The 13346-nt window shown below is 33.0% G+C and overlaps 1 protein-coding gene across 1 annotated transcript; it reads right to left on the bottom strand.

The window, feature by feature from the left end:
• Positions 1 to 7380: 7380 nt before the first annotated feature.
• Positions 7381 to 12329, bottom strand: LOC129755066 (sugar transporter SWEET1-like). The gene is made up of 3 exons (XM_055751394.1): positions 11560 to 12329; positions 11353 to 11472; positions 7381 to 7879 (listed from the first exon to the last, which is right to left on the bottom strand). Exons 1-3 carry the CDS (start codon positions 12016 to 12018, stop codon positions 7769 to 7771), a joined length of 690 nt encoding a protein of 229 aa, XP_055607369.1. The 5' UTR covers positions 12019 to 12329; the 3' UTR covers positions 7381 to 7768.
• Positions 12330 to 13346: the final 1017 nt, after the last annotated feature.

Here is a 13346-nt window from a genome sequence, read left to right as displayed (position 1 = left end):
TTCATTTCTAACGTATCACTAAGCAATGTTTTTCAAACTTTTAAGTAAATTATTTCCCTGATATCAGACTGGTTTAAAGAAAGGTTTAGGGGATCATAAGCCACCATTTTTCAAAGCTCTTCATTCGGCATAGGAAATGTTTACAGATAGGATACATATATTTTAAGCAGGGTTGCTAGCGAACCGGGAAAACCGGGAAAACCGGGAAAAACTTTGGAATTTCATCACGTCACCGGGAAACCGGGAAAAAACCGGGAATTTCGGCATCTCACCGGGAAAATTGACATTTTTTAATTTATTTCACGAAGTTTCAAAAATATTTTTAGAATTATTTCAAAATTTAAGATTTTTTTTGAGTGTCTCGATATAGATTTATCTAGTGAACCTTCATATAAGAGAAGCGACATCTGATCCCTCTTAAAATAAAATATGTGGCAACATCGCCGAAATCTTGGACAAAAAAATCCCCAGCACTGTTTTCTGGCTCAATGTTCAAGCTCTAAAGTGAACGCTCCTTCAATCCAACAAAACAACATTGAACTCGATGCCCGAAGGATCGCGATAAACGGTATGCATGACTTGAATTTCGTTAATAATCAGTTAGTTTTCAAACTAGAAACACGATTCACCAAAGCATTGACAAAAATTGCACCTAATCATAAATTCATATGATCAGCTAAAAATTATCTGTTTGAACTATAACAACAATCACAATACCTTCCTTGGTTGAGTTTTCAATAAGAAAGGTAAAAGCTCTGCGAAAAAGTGCTCGGATCGATTGGAATCCATTTTGACAGTTCTTTTGCTCGATTGGAATTTTGTGTTTCAGATGTCACTTCTCTTATATACAGGTTCACTAGATTTATCTCATAATCGCTTATTTTCGTTCATTAGTAAAATAAGCGTTAATGTTATCATTTTTTTTAACTAATTGCGGAGAAATACGAGTTATCTCATTTTTTCGCTCTCCGCAAGTGTGCTACACTTACAAGCATAACTCAAATGATATTGATTTAATAATGAAACTATTAAAGACAAAACTAAACACAAAACTGAACTTTTTTCCTTTTTTAAAGAGGGTTCCAACTTAACCAGGTTCTCTTTTATAGAGGGTTAGCAACATACAAATGATTAAAAGTGATCTAGAAATTCAACTGTATTTGATAAAAATCCGCCTGACACCAGTTGATGCATCAGTTCGAAGTTTTCTGAGTAAGTTTCAATATGGTACAAAAGTGTTATTTTCTCTAACTTCATTGGTCTAGTCAGGAAAACGACTCTTATGGAGGACGAGCTTATGGAGGTATTACACTCTCACTTGAAGAGGTTTTGTGTTTTGCAAATCTTGAGACTTGTTGTTTTCTCTCACTATAGAGGTTTCTCGCACATCCAGGTTAGGCTGTACCAGTTTCAGTTTCGACGTAAAATTAATTTTAAGCAGAGTTACACCTCTTTTTTTATCAGAAATTCGTCGGAAATTTCAATGTTGTTGTTGTGGAAGGAAACATTACATCGCAAGTGTTAAGTTTTTAATTCATTCTGTTGCTTATAGTTTCCGAAATCTAAGGTCTTAACCCTGATAAAAAATAATATCTTAAACTCAAACAATTAAACCTCAGCCCTGTTTTATACACGGTTTCTATATTTTCACGAATCTTTAGTTCAAATAACTGTTACTATAGTTATTCATTGTTTTGTTTAAAAAAAAACATTTTTTTTCAAAAGCATTTCTTTGGATTTGTACAAAAAAATATAACTGGATTTAGAAAATAACTAAATATTTTCCGGCAAAATGATGATTTTAAGTTTTGTAATCCCCATTCAAGTTGATTTTATAGTATGTTTCGATGTATTGTTAACATATTTCTATATAAATTATACTTTTTTTTTCTAAAACTCTATAGAAATTCTAGAAAATTTATATTGGCTGAAAAGTACTACATCATAGTTTCAAGGTCAATTTAACCGGCCTTTTTTTGCAAAATTGTTGAAATTGTGGAGCAAACCAACGAATAGATGCCCAGTTCGTTAGATTTGTTTTAAAAAAATCATGAAAACCTGTAAATTTGAAACGAAAAGACTACGTGTTACAAGACGCCGAAGTGTTTGCCATGATTTCTAATCGGTTAACAAGTTTTGGGATACAATTATTAGAAATTTGAAGCCTTTTATATTGATTTTTTTAATTCGCCATGATTTTAAATCAAAAACGAGTATAAAAAATATCGGGAAAATCATCATTTATAACCGGGAAAAAACCTGGGATAAACCGGGAAAAACTTTGGAATTTCAAAACGAAAAATCGCTAGCAACCCTGTTTAAGTGATTGATGTGATTGTATCGCATTTACCCGAAAACTTTTGCCCAGAATGACAAATACCCGAAATCAAACCCCTGAATGAACAATTTTCCAGAAGAAAAAAGATTTCTAGAATGCACCGTTTACTAGAATTTTTTTTTCTCGGAATGAAACATTTCCCAGAATTTTTTTCTCCAGAATTGAACATTTCCCAGAATGGCACAAATCCCAGATTTTTTCCTCTTGTATTTATTTTTTTTTCTTTTGTTAAATCTAATGAACTCTTCCGAATTTCATGTTATCCGAATTTAATTTTTCAAAATGATTATTCAATTTCAAAGTTTGTCCTTATTTATTGCGCATTTTTAGTATTGTTATTTTTCCAAGCTCAATTTTAATTAAGAAGATCTAACTTCTCCCTCCCCCTTTCCCCGCTCCCTTGAACGAGTCCTTCGCATGGGCCTATGATGAATTAAATACTCTTTTAATAAACAAAATAAAAAATAATGGTTTTTGGCATTAATTTGAATTTTTTTCTCATGTTTTTTATTTTTGAAATCAACAGTAAATTCTCAGTTATTTCTCAGCCTTGATCGAGAACGGTTGATTTTTTTGGACCTCTCGAGACAAAAGGCTTGTGATATTTTTGCAATGAAAAGCAATGGAAACGAATAGTGATCCGAGTTAAAATTTAAAAAAAAACCCATCTTCAACTATGCGAGCCAGTGCAACTCAGCCACTGTCTCGCATAACAAGAAGCTCAAAAACAAATCCAAACCTTTCCACTTCTTTAATCCTAAAAAATACAACCTTAAGTTTAAAAAATAGAATAGAAATTCTGCTGACCATCGGCCCAAAATTCTTTGTTTAAAGTGATGAGCCTAATAAATTTATTTTTAAACTAAAAAAACAGTTGATTTTCTTAAATTTTTATTGAATCTCAGTTGAAATCAGCGAAAAAAAAACACTTACAAATAAATCGAATTGATTGATACTTGCATTAAAAAGAAAAAAACATTGCCTAAGAAGGATTTGTTCGACGCAAAACTATCAAGACAATGTTCGATACGAGTTTCCTCATGCTGCATCTTCATCATGCTACCTCAGAAACCACGGGGATTTCAAATACACGATTTAAGATCCATGATTGAAAATCAAGCAGCCGATGACCGTTTTGAAATTCTGATCACGGTTTGGTCATGATTTTTTTTCAAAATAAAATCAAGCTCACTAGGATTCAAATCAGCTCACCAATCACAGGGAAAAAAATCCGCTCACCAGTCAATCAGGTGATCTGTTTTGTTTTGATTTTTATTTTTTCTGTGAGCGAGTTGCTAGATGGTAAGCATGATGAAGTTTTTGAAGTGATCAAAATGTGTTGATTGAATCCGACCGGGCTACTACACATGATTCAAATTTGAGCGATTTTTTCTTAAATGATTGGATTTTTTGCAGCCTTGCTTGAACCGATATACACCACTTAACGAGAAAACGGGAGACACGAATAGCGCTATCTGGCGACAGAAATGGCAGTATTACACTGTGATTTTTTTCGGAGCTTTGATCATTTTCAATTGACAATCGCAAAAAGTGTGGCGTAGCATATCGAAAAGGCGAAAGTAAAATGAGTACTTTTTGAATATATAAATTATTAACAGCGCAAATTCTTACAATTCTTAAAACGTTATTTAAACCCTTAAACATGTGATTGTAATGTTACTATCGATTTTGTGCAAAGTTTTGAAAAAAGAAAGGATGAAAAGGGAATGTTATTAGACTCAAAAACGTTAAGGAAAAGCATTTGTAATAAATGACTAACTTATTAGGACTTCATAAATAACAAAAAATACATTGAATTACGATATTCACGATAAAATCTGCTAGCACAGATTTTAAACTTTTGCATTGAGAATTTTCCCCATCACTTAACGAGTAAACAAACAAACTACATATTCTTAATCAAACATTTGCGCCTTTTAGTTCCTCTAAATCGAATTTCATAAAATTTATTTTATCTCCGTCTTCAGTTCGAGTTTTAAACAACGATCCGTTACCTACAATATGTCACACAAAATGGCAAATCAAAATTAACGGAAGCTTAATCAAAATTTTAAAAAAATTATCTAAGAGACGAAAATAAAATATAGATAAAGTAATACAAAATAGAAATTCAAAAATGATTAGTTATTATGTAATTATTCCTAGTTATACAGTACCGTTCATAATTGTATAGAAATTGGAAGCAGGCGCACTGTCACTTCGACATTGAACTTCCATAACTTTTACTCTGATAATATTTTTGATCAAATTTTATGCGGATAATAGATCAACCATCCCACTATTATATCACAAAATTTGAGTTTTCTAAAGTTTGGATAGCCTGAGATACAGTAATTCTACGAAAATCCAACGTAATGTATGTAAAATGTTTTTTTGTGTTTTGGATTATCATTTGTTTTGTTATGATAGAATCATAAAAATAACACACATGCCATTCAGAACCTGAGATGAATTTTTATTTAAATTCGTTACATTCCATGGCGGGTACATAATTTTTCCTTCTAGCTAATAACAAATTACATGATGCTCAATTTTCGTGTTAACTTAAGGTAAATGTGCTGAAATTTTGAATTCTCCTTGATCTGGGGGAGGAAGACTGAAATTTGCTGTATCGTTTTCTGTATCGTTTTTTTACTGTTCGACAAAAAGCCAGCAATTGTTGAAAAGATTTGTAATCGTTCAAATTTTAACTTAAGTTGATCAGTTTCGTGTAGCGTTCCATGTAACTCAGTTGTTTAGGTGCTAAATTTAGATTTAGCTATATTTTTAGCACAACCATTAATCAAACCATTTTTATTTATCAGCTTCAAAACTTTCACGAAATTTGAGCGACTCAATACGCCTGATAATGCAAGAATTTGTCAGAACAAAACCAATTCAAATCATTGTTTTATGCAAAACAAGTGCTTCTCAGCATCAAACAAGTTTTATTAAAAATCACTAAATAAGAAAGTAAAATTTTGAACCTTCGCACTGGTCGGTAGATTGATGAGAGAAATTTGACGTTTTAAAGATTTTTTTCTTTTTTATTCAGTCTTCCTCCCCCAGTCCTTGATAATCTTTTCTGTGAAACTTTTTCAGCTTTGATTTTTCATTGGTTTAAATTTTTGATTGAAGTTCACGTGCACAAATAAATGATGGAAAAACCATAAGAAATCTATCGCAATTCTGTTGCACACATTTGACTCTATTAATAATAAAAAATCTATTTGTGCCCTTTTAAAATGTTAATCTGGAGCTGTCAAAATGCTGATTAGGGATGCCGTCCGAGCATATTTTCATCACTTCTTTGTTTAGTTTACGTACACTTGAAAAAATTAAATTTCGCTCATTTGAGAAATACGTAGGGATGAATCATCCCACAGGATGAAAATCCCGTACAAAAAAGAAAACATCATTTGAGTAATGAATTCAAAATTCTCACCACTAGCCTACACTTCTTTCATGTTTTTCGGAAACTTAAAGATATGTTACAAGTCTCTTAGGCATAAATCCAAGTCCATTATCAGAGTAGATGGATTTAATTGTTAATCTTTTGTTTTTTTTGGAGCACTGATATTTCGGAAATGATTTGTTAGTAATCAATTCATTAATTATAAACATTTGAAAAGAGATATTTGTCATGTCTTTGACTGTTGATCTGGATTTAATAAATGATCTAACAAACTTCATAATTTGATAATGATAATACCAATTTGTTTGAAAATTTTCAAAAACTTATGAGAAACATCTAGCATGAAATAATAATAATACCATCTTTTAATACGAATCGTCGAATTAAAACTCCATTTTTGCCAAATTGAAAAGCGAAACCCGTCATCTAGTATACAAAAATAACGATATTTCTACGTAAATATTTTGTTTCCTTATCTTTTAGTTAGCAAAAATTTTATAAACAAGTAAACAGTTTTTTTCTATTCTGACCGATTGAATTTAAAATCTTTTTCTTAAAAAACACTTTATGCCGATCCAAATCTATCTTTTGAAATAATCAAATAAGGAAGGTTATTGAAAGTAATAACTCCGCTCCAGATTTTGTTCAGAAATATTTACAAGTATGGAATGGAGATATTTTCTTAAACCCCTTTTTGTGTGTTTGTTGATTCACAAAAATTTTTGTGGTGCAAGTAGAATTTTATGGTGTAAAGTAGAATACCTCGCAAGCTTTTGATAGACCCTAATGGGGGGGGGGGCTAAGGGGGTGGGGTTAGAGAAACAAGAGAGATCAATAGCGGGAAAGATCACATGCGGGATATACATGGTGTTTCGATAGAAGGTCCAGCAGTTGATCGGCAGAGCTCGATTGCTCGTGTTCGCCGGTTTCATCACGTTCACCGTGGTGAAATTGGATAACGCGCCGTTGTACTGAAGTGGAGATTGCAGGTTCAAGTCCTGCCGGTGAGCCGTTGTATCTTTTTCGAAAAATTCATGATATTTACGGCTTATGTTCTTTCGTTCTTTGATAGCTTATGTTTCTTTAATTCTTTCCATCACCTACGAAAATGTGATTATTTTCAGGTAGAAAGATGTACCAAAGCGATTTCATAACATCAGTATGGATTTCACTTCTGTAACTTTTTTTTAAAGGTCAAAATTATTTGCAGATATCAAGAAAGTTAATCATTGCTCCTAACCCTTCAATTTAGTTATCTTACTTTTGCCACATACAATTTTTAAATGTATTTCTAGCAGTAACTTTCTATTTGTGTTAAAATTCAATCTCAAAAACTTAAGCTGATGGAAAAACTTGAACAGAATAACAGATAGTGGAATTAGCATCCTCGAATCGACCAAAACCAGCTGTTGAATTTGTGGAACCTTAGAATGAGGTGAATTTTTTTTATACCTATGTAGATAAAAAATCACATCATTTGTAGTATATTGTCATAAGGCAAAAATAAAATTAGGCGGAAAAAGTTGATAAGTAGAAACCATGGATGTCATCACTCATAACAGAAGCACATTTTTAAAGATAATGTCAAGAACAGATCTATTTCGACTTTATACTTAATCGTACACTGACAGGATCAGACTTTATTTCCCCAACTGTTAGAATTCCCCCAATTTACCTGCATATTTATTTCATAGTTATTATCAATAGGTATGTTCAACAAGTTATTGTCATTTGGCAGCTGAACTGCTTTATTGCACTATCGGAAAGTTTGCCAATGTAAATAGCTTAAAACTACATTTAAAATGTAACAACTCTCCGAACAAACTGCGGATGTTTTTTTAAAGATAAAACTTTCTATGCCAAAATTTATAGTTTAACTTTTTCTTATTTAACGCTAGAGAGTTAGTTAAATATTACTGGATGAAGAAGTTAGTACTTTTTTTTAGTAAATTTTATTGTCAATTGTTGGCGAATCCAAGCTGCGCTTATCTGTTGCCTTATAATTATTCGAAGCTTTAGTTAGTTTTCTTGGTTGGCTTGGTGCTTCGCTTGGGCGGCTGACTCGGGTAAATGGCAAACAGTGAAAGCTGGACCAAACAAATGGCGAGTGCCAAGGATTGTTGCATCTGCAGGGAAGAAAATGGTTAGGTACCATTGGAAATTGGATATGAATGATAAGCTACTCTTTGGAGCCACTTTTGACCTTCTGTAATCCTACAACTTTTTTCGTAGGAAAATAATTACGCAGAACAAAAAAACTTCTATAAAAATATTGAACGGTAATAAAATGAAAAAATGTTTGTGATTATCAGGGATCAGAAAAGGGAAATTCAAAATTTTAAATTCTGAATTCTAAATTCTAAAATCAATATTCTTAAATCTGAATTCTAATTTCTTTAATCTTAATTCTAAATTTGAATTTTCATAATGCTATGCTATTGAAAATTAGAAATTCAAATTTTAAAAATTGAAATGTAATTCTTTCTCACTTTCAATCAATTATAAAATTGAAACATAGAATATTGGACGATTTTTAATTGTGAAATCATAAGCATTAGACTACTGAAGTTGCTGTTAAGTTAAACTTTAACTTTCATAATCTGCAATTCCTAATTTTAATATTTGTATTTGAAATAACAAAGAATTCAAAGATAAATTGTGAAAAGCTAGTTTTTATTTTAAATTTTGGAAACAGTTTAGGTTTTGAATTTATAAAATTCAATTTTAGAAATTTTGAATTTTTCGTAATAAAATTTAATGAAAATTGAACTTTGTTCCAATTCATTACAAAGGATGAAAATGTCGTACAAAGAAAAACAAATTCTTCCAACTTCTACATTTTAACCCTTTAAGTCTAATGCATAGAATTGTTTAAAAAAAACTTTATGAATCGAAATATCTGAGAAACAAACCCGAACAGACTTTGATGCATAAATCGATAGCAACTTGTAATCAAAATCAGCTATCGATGCCAAAATGATAGCATTATTAGGCGTTATATTTTATGGCGATTGCAAATTTAGGTTTCATTTAAGTAGTAAAATGCTGAAATACGATGGCAAACCAACACCAAAATAAAATGTTGATAGTAAAACGGTAGCACTCTTAGGCGTTGAGTTTTCTATGACAGCTAAATAAGGCATCATTAACGTTTCATTTGTTTTTTCAGAGCAGAAAAGTGAGATCAAAATGATAGCATGAATTGATATCAAATCAGTTTTCAAGGTGGTAAAATTTGAACTGAACTGGAAACAAATAACGAATTGAGTCGGTATCAGTGCGCGGATTACTCAGTAATATCAAAAATAGGCTTCGTTAAGGTATCATTATTTTAATTTCTATTGCCGAATCCAAATTGACAACTAAAATCATGTTGTGTATTATAATAAACAAAAGCTTTTATAAAATTCCATTGATGGAATTTTTTTTAAAGAAAAATTATTGAAATCTATCGGTTTTAGGATCAGTCTTTGAATTGAATTGAATTGAATTTGAATCGCCTAGAATACTGAACCATAACCTTTATTTTTTCACGAATACCATAAAATTTTAATTATTCAAAAAAGTTGTACAGGAGTTGGAAGAAAAAGTTTGAAGTAAATATTATTTTGACTTATAATTCATACGTATTTTTTTTTTAGAAAATATGCAAATAAACTTCGACAAGATTTTTTTTATGAAAAAACGTTCTTCGGAAACTGCGTTTTTTTTTGAAAGATTTGAATTCAATTAATCACAAACATCATCTTGCACTCAATGAAAAATGTTTGGTAGAAATTGGCAAAATTGTTTTGAAATAAACTAAAATTTTTTTTTATAATTTTGATGAGTGATAACTTTTAGCAGCTTTGTAATTAGAATCAAAATAAGATAATTTGGCTGCATCAACAATTGCTATACCCGTTTTTAAAATCCTGCTTTAAGTCTAAAGGGTTAGAAAGAATTTCTTTTTTCCGATAGCCGTTTTCAAATTTGAATTTTATTAGTTATTAGCTGACTCGATGTGCTTTGCTAATCTTCCATAGAAAAATAAAAATGTTGGTAATAACATCGAAATAAGCATCCTTTTAAATTAAATTTCAACATTATTCAAAAGCGAACTATTTTTCATAGCATCTAAGCTTCTAGATTATCTTGAGTCCCGACGTAATTTGAAGGTTTGTAGGTTGAAGGAGCTGCCCTTGAGAAAAAAAAGAGGAGGGATCTTCAGTTCAATAAAGAAACCCTTTAAATAACAAAAAATCGCCCTTTTGATCCGGGAGGAGTATTTAAATACAGGCAAATTTGTAAAAAATCAAAAACTGTGCCAAATTAAATGACAATACTAAGACATTGGTTTTGATAATGATATGTATGTTACAATTATTGAATATGAGAGTCTTAATTTGTGAAAATGGGAAGCGTCTACCAATACAATATATCATAAAATTCTGTTAAAACTTATTTGTCGATTGAATAAATCATCTCATTATGTCAAAACGCTTACGTTTGTTAATTTTTAACAAAAATGCTTCGAGGATAGTTCAAATTTTGTCAGTATTGGTTAATTTTGTATGGGAGCCTTCCTTTTCTGGATTTGGAAGCGTTTGAAAGTATTATAGAAACCATTTCTGGTCTTGAAAACTGCTACACAAAAATTTCACGTGGATCGGTTCAGTAGTTTCCGAAAATTGTTCGGATTGTGGATATTTTTATGAGTTTTGTATGAAAACCACCCCTCCCCCTCCCTTAATTTTGAGTGGTTTTAAAGTATAATAGAAACTATTCCCGGCCTTCGAAACGGTTACACGCTAAATTTCACTTTGGTCGGTTTAGTAGTTTCCGAAAATTGTTCGAATTGTGTAAAATTTTTGGTAATTTTGTATGGGAGCCCTTTTTGGGATTCTGAGAGGTTGTAAAGTGTTATAAAATCCATTCTCGGTCTTAAAAACGGCTACACACAAACTTTGACGTCAATCGGTTGAGTACTATTGAAAAATTTTCAAATTGTGTTAAATTTTAGATAATTTTGTATGGGAGCCCCCTCTTTTTAGATTTAGAGAGGTTTGAAAGTATTATAAAAACCGTTCCCGGTCTTGAAAACAACTACACAAGAAATTTCATGTGTATCGATTCAGTAGTTTCCGAAAATTGTTCGAATTGCGACATATTTTTATAAATTTTGTATGGGAGCCCCCCTTCTTTAAGTCGGAGCGATTTGAAAGTGTTTTAGAAACCATCCCCGACCTAAAAACTCTTACATACGAAATTTCACATTGATCGGTTCAGTAGTTTTTGAGTCTATAGGGAACAGACAGACAGACGAACAACATTTGAGTTTTGAACTGTAAACTGTTATTTAGTTATTGTGTAACGATCTTCATTTCTTCAAATATTTGGTCCAATATTGAGATTTCCAATATTGTCGAAATTTAATTACTTTAGAATTTCTAACAATAATAAAAATTGAATGATTTGTTCTGATTTTTTTAACTCCAGAAACTACATATTTTCTGTCCGTTTTAAAATCATGAGAATTCAAATTACCATACAATTTGTTTTACCAATAAACAATTTTTTAAACACGCTTTGATATTATTAAAAAAAACATGATACTTACCACCAAAAAATCGCTTCGCAAAATAACGCCATACAACAGCCACGACAGAGAGACAATCGCACCAGACACGATTATTGGAAACGGCAGTCCTGCCGTACATTGAGTAGTAATAACTTGTCCCTGAAACGAAAACAAATAATCAGTTTATTTCCAACTTCCGGTCCGGGCCTCGAACGTGTGATTTTATTTTATAGATGGACAACTTACCAACCCCAACAGCGGCATTCCAACCAGTAGCAGCAGGATGACCGTCAAAATGATGCCAAACCGGAACTCGACCAGTTTGGGGTCCTCGTACTGGACGTAGGACAAAATTCCGACCGTCACCGCCCCCGCCAAACCCGTCTGGGCCCACACTTTCCCCTTGGCCGAGCCCCCAACCGTATACAGATAGAAAGCACACACATAGATCACATTCAGCGCCAGTCCGATGAAGTTGACCTTAATCATGGCATCGTCTCGGAGCATTTGACCGAACTGAATGTTGAGGATGGAAAAAACGGCACCCCCCAGGAATGGGCCCACCGGAAAGCCCTCGGTGGTGCCCTTCTTCCGGATGTCATTGATCACCAGGAATCCGCTGAAGAACTGAAGCACCGTAATTGAGGCCGCCGTCAGTCCGACGGTGTCCTTGTACGGTTCGAGGGCCACGGCCAAGGTTTCCATTGTTGTTATTTCGAGTGTGGACAAATGCCGCTGCTGGGAACGGGTTATATAATTAACTGCTTATCAAATTACACAAATTTGATTCCCCGAATCGAAACGACGACGACTAAGACGACCAAACACATCGAATTCTGGTGTTGTTTTGATAAGCCTCTCGCCCGATGATTGGTGACGAGGCAAACTCAATGCGTATAAAATGCTTGTGCGCCTCGCTCGATGCAGCTCCATGGGAAGAGAAATAGGTAAATAGGTATGTAAATGAATTTGGAACCCAACCAAAGCTTCAAGAAAACAAGTTGGTAAACAAGTTTCGTTTGTAGTTGTTCAGACATTCAGGCGATGATAAGGTGGGTTGTTTTAGATGTTTCTCCCATTCCATGGTTTTCCTGCTTTGGAGACAGTCACGTGTCTGAATCACGCTTCAATACACAGCATGCTTTGGGGCCGAACTTTCATGCTCTCGCTGCTTCATGTAACTCTAGGTAACGCATGGGTCGATCCACGGCAACGGAAAAAACATGGCAGTTACAGCATTATTAGCATATTACTTATCAAGTTTTTTTTTACCATCCTACACTGCCGTTCCAAGCGAAATTATCCCATGTGAAGAATCGTCCAAACGAGAAAAACGCGATTAAAATTTCAGCTATATCTCCAATTTTTCTCTCAAACTAAAATTTCACCGACAGTTTTTTCATAGTGAACAGTTCAATTTAATCATTTTACAAAGTTTTCTGCAAAAAAATACATTTCCTACAAAAAAACATCAAATTAGAGCCAAAAACGCTCCGTGTGACACTTATGCGCAGAATCAGAACGCATACCGATGCTACTTCTACGAAAAACTGTCACACGGCTACAATTTTTCTATCATTTTAAAAGCTCGCATAGTTTATTTTTTCACAAAAACTCATGTTAAACCGTAATTTGAGAAATACGTTCCTCTTTGTTTATAAAAATGTATAAAGGGTGATACGGTCAAAATTTGGTCAAGGGAAAACGCGTGTAAATCGGTGAAATCGTTTATTTCAAAAATCAAATTGAATTTATTTTTCAAGTTTAATTAGTATAAAATTCAGGAAAAATATTCAGTTAGGCTTCCGCTTTTCTAAATCCGAATTGCCGGGCCTTACGCTTAACCCCTGCCATCAGATTTTGTACAGCCACCTTGTCCAGCTTCTTCGCCGCAGAAAGCCAGTTTGCCTTGAACTGCTTCTCGTCCTTAGCAGTTTTTTTCAGTTTAGGTTCCGCTTGACAATAGCCCAGTATTTCTCAATTGGGCGGAGCTCTGGCGTGTTGGGAGGGTTCTTGTCCTTGGAAACCACCTG

This window comes from Uranotaenia lowii, chromosome 3 (genome assembly GCF_029784155.1).
Source record: "Uranotaenia lowii strain MFRU-FL chromosome 3, ASM2978415v1, whole genome shotgun sequence".
Lineage (NCBI taxonomy): Eukaryota > Metazoa > Arthropoda > Insecta > Diptera > Culicidae > Uranotaenia > Uranotaenia lowii.
The sequence above is the reverse complement of the archived record's forward strand: the minus strand, read 5'-3'. Positions and strand labels throughout refer to the sequence as shown.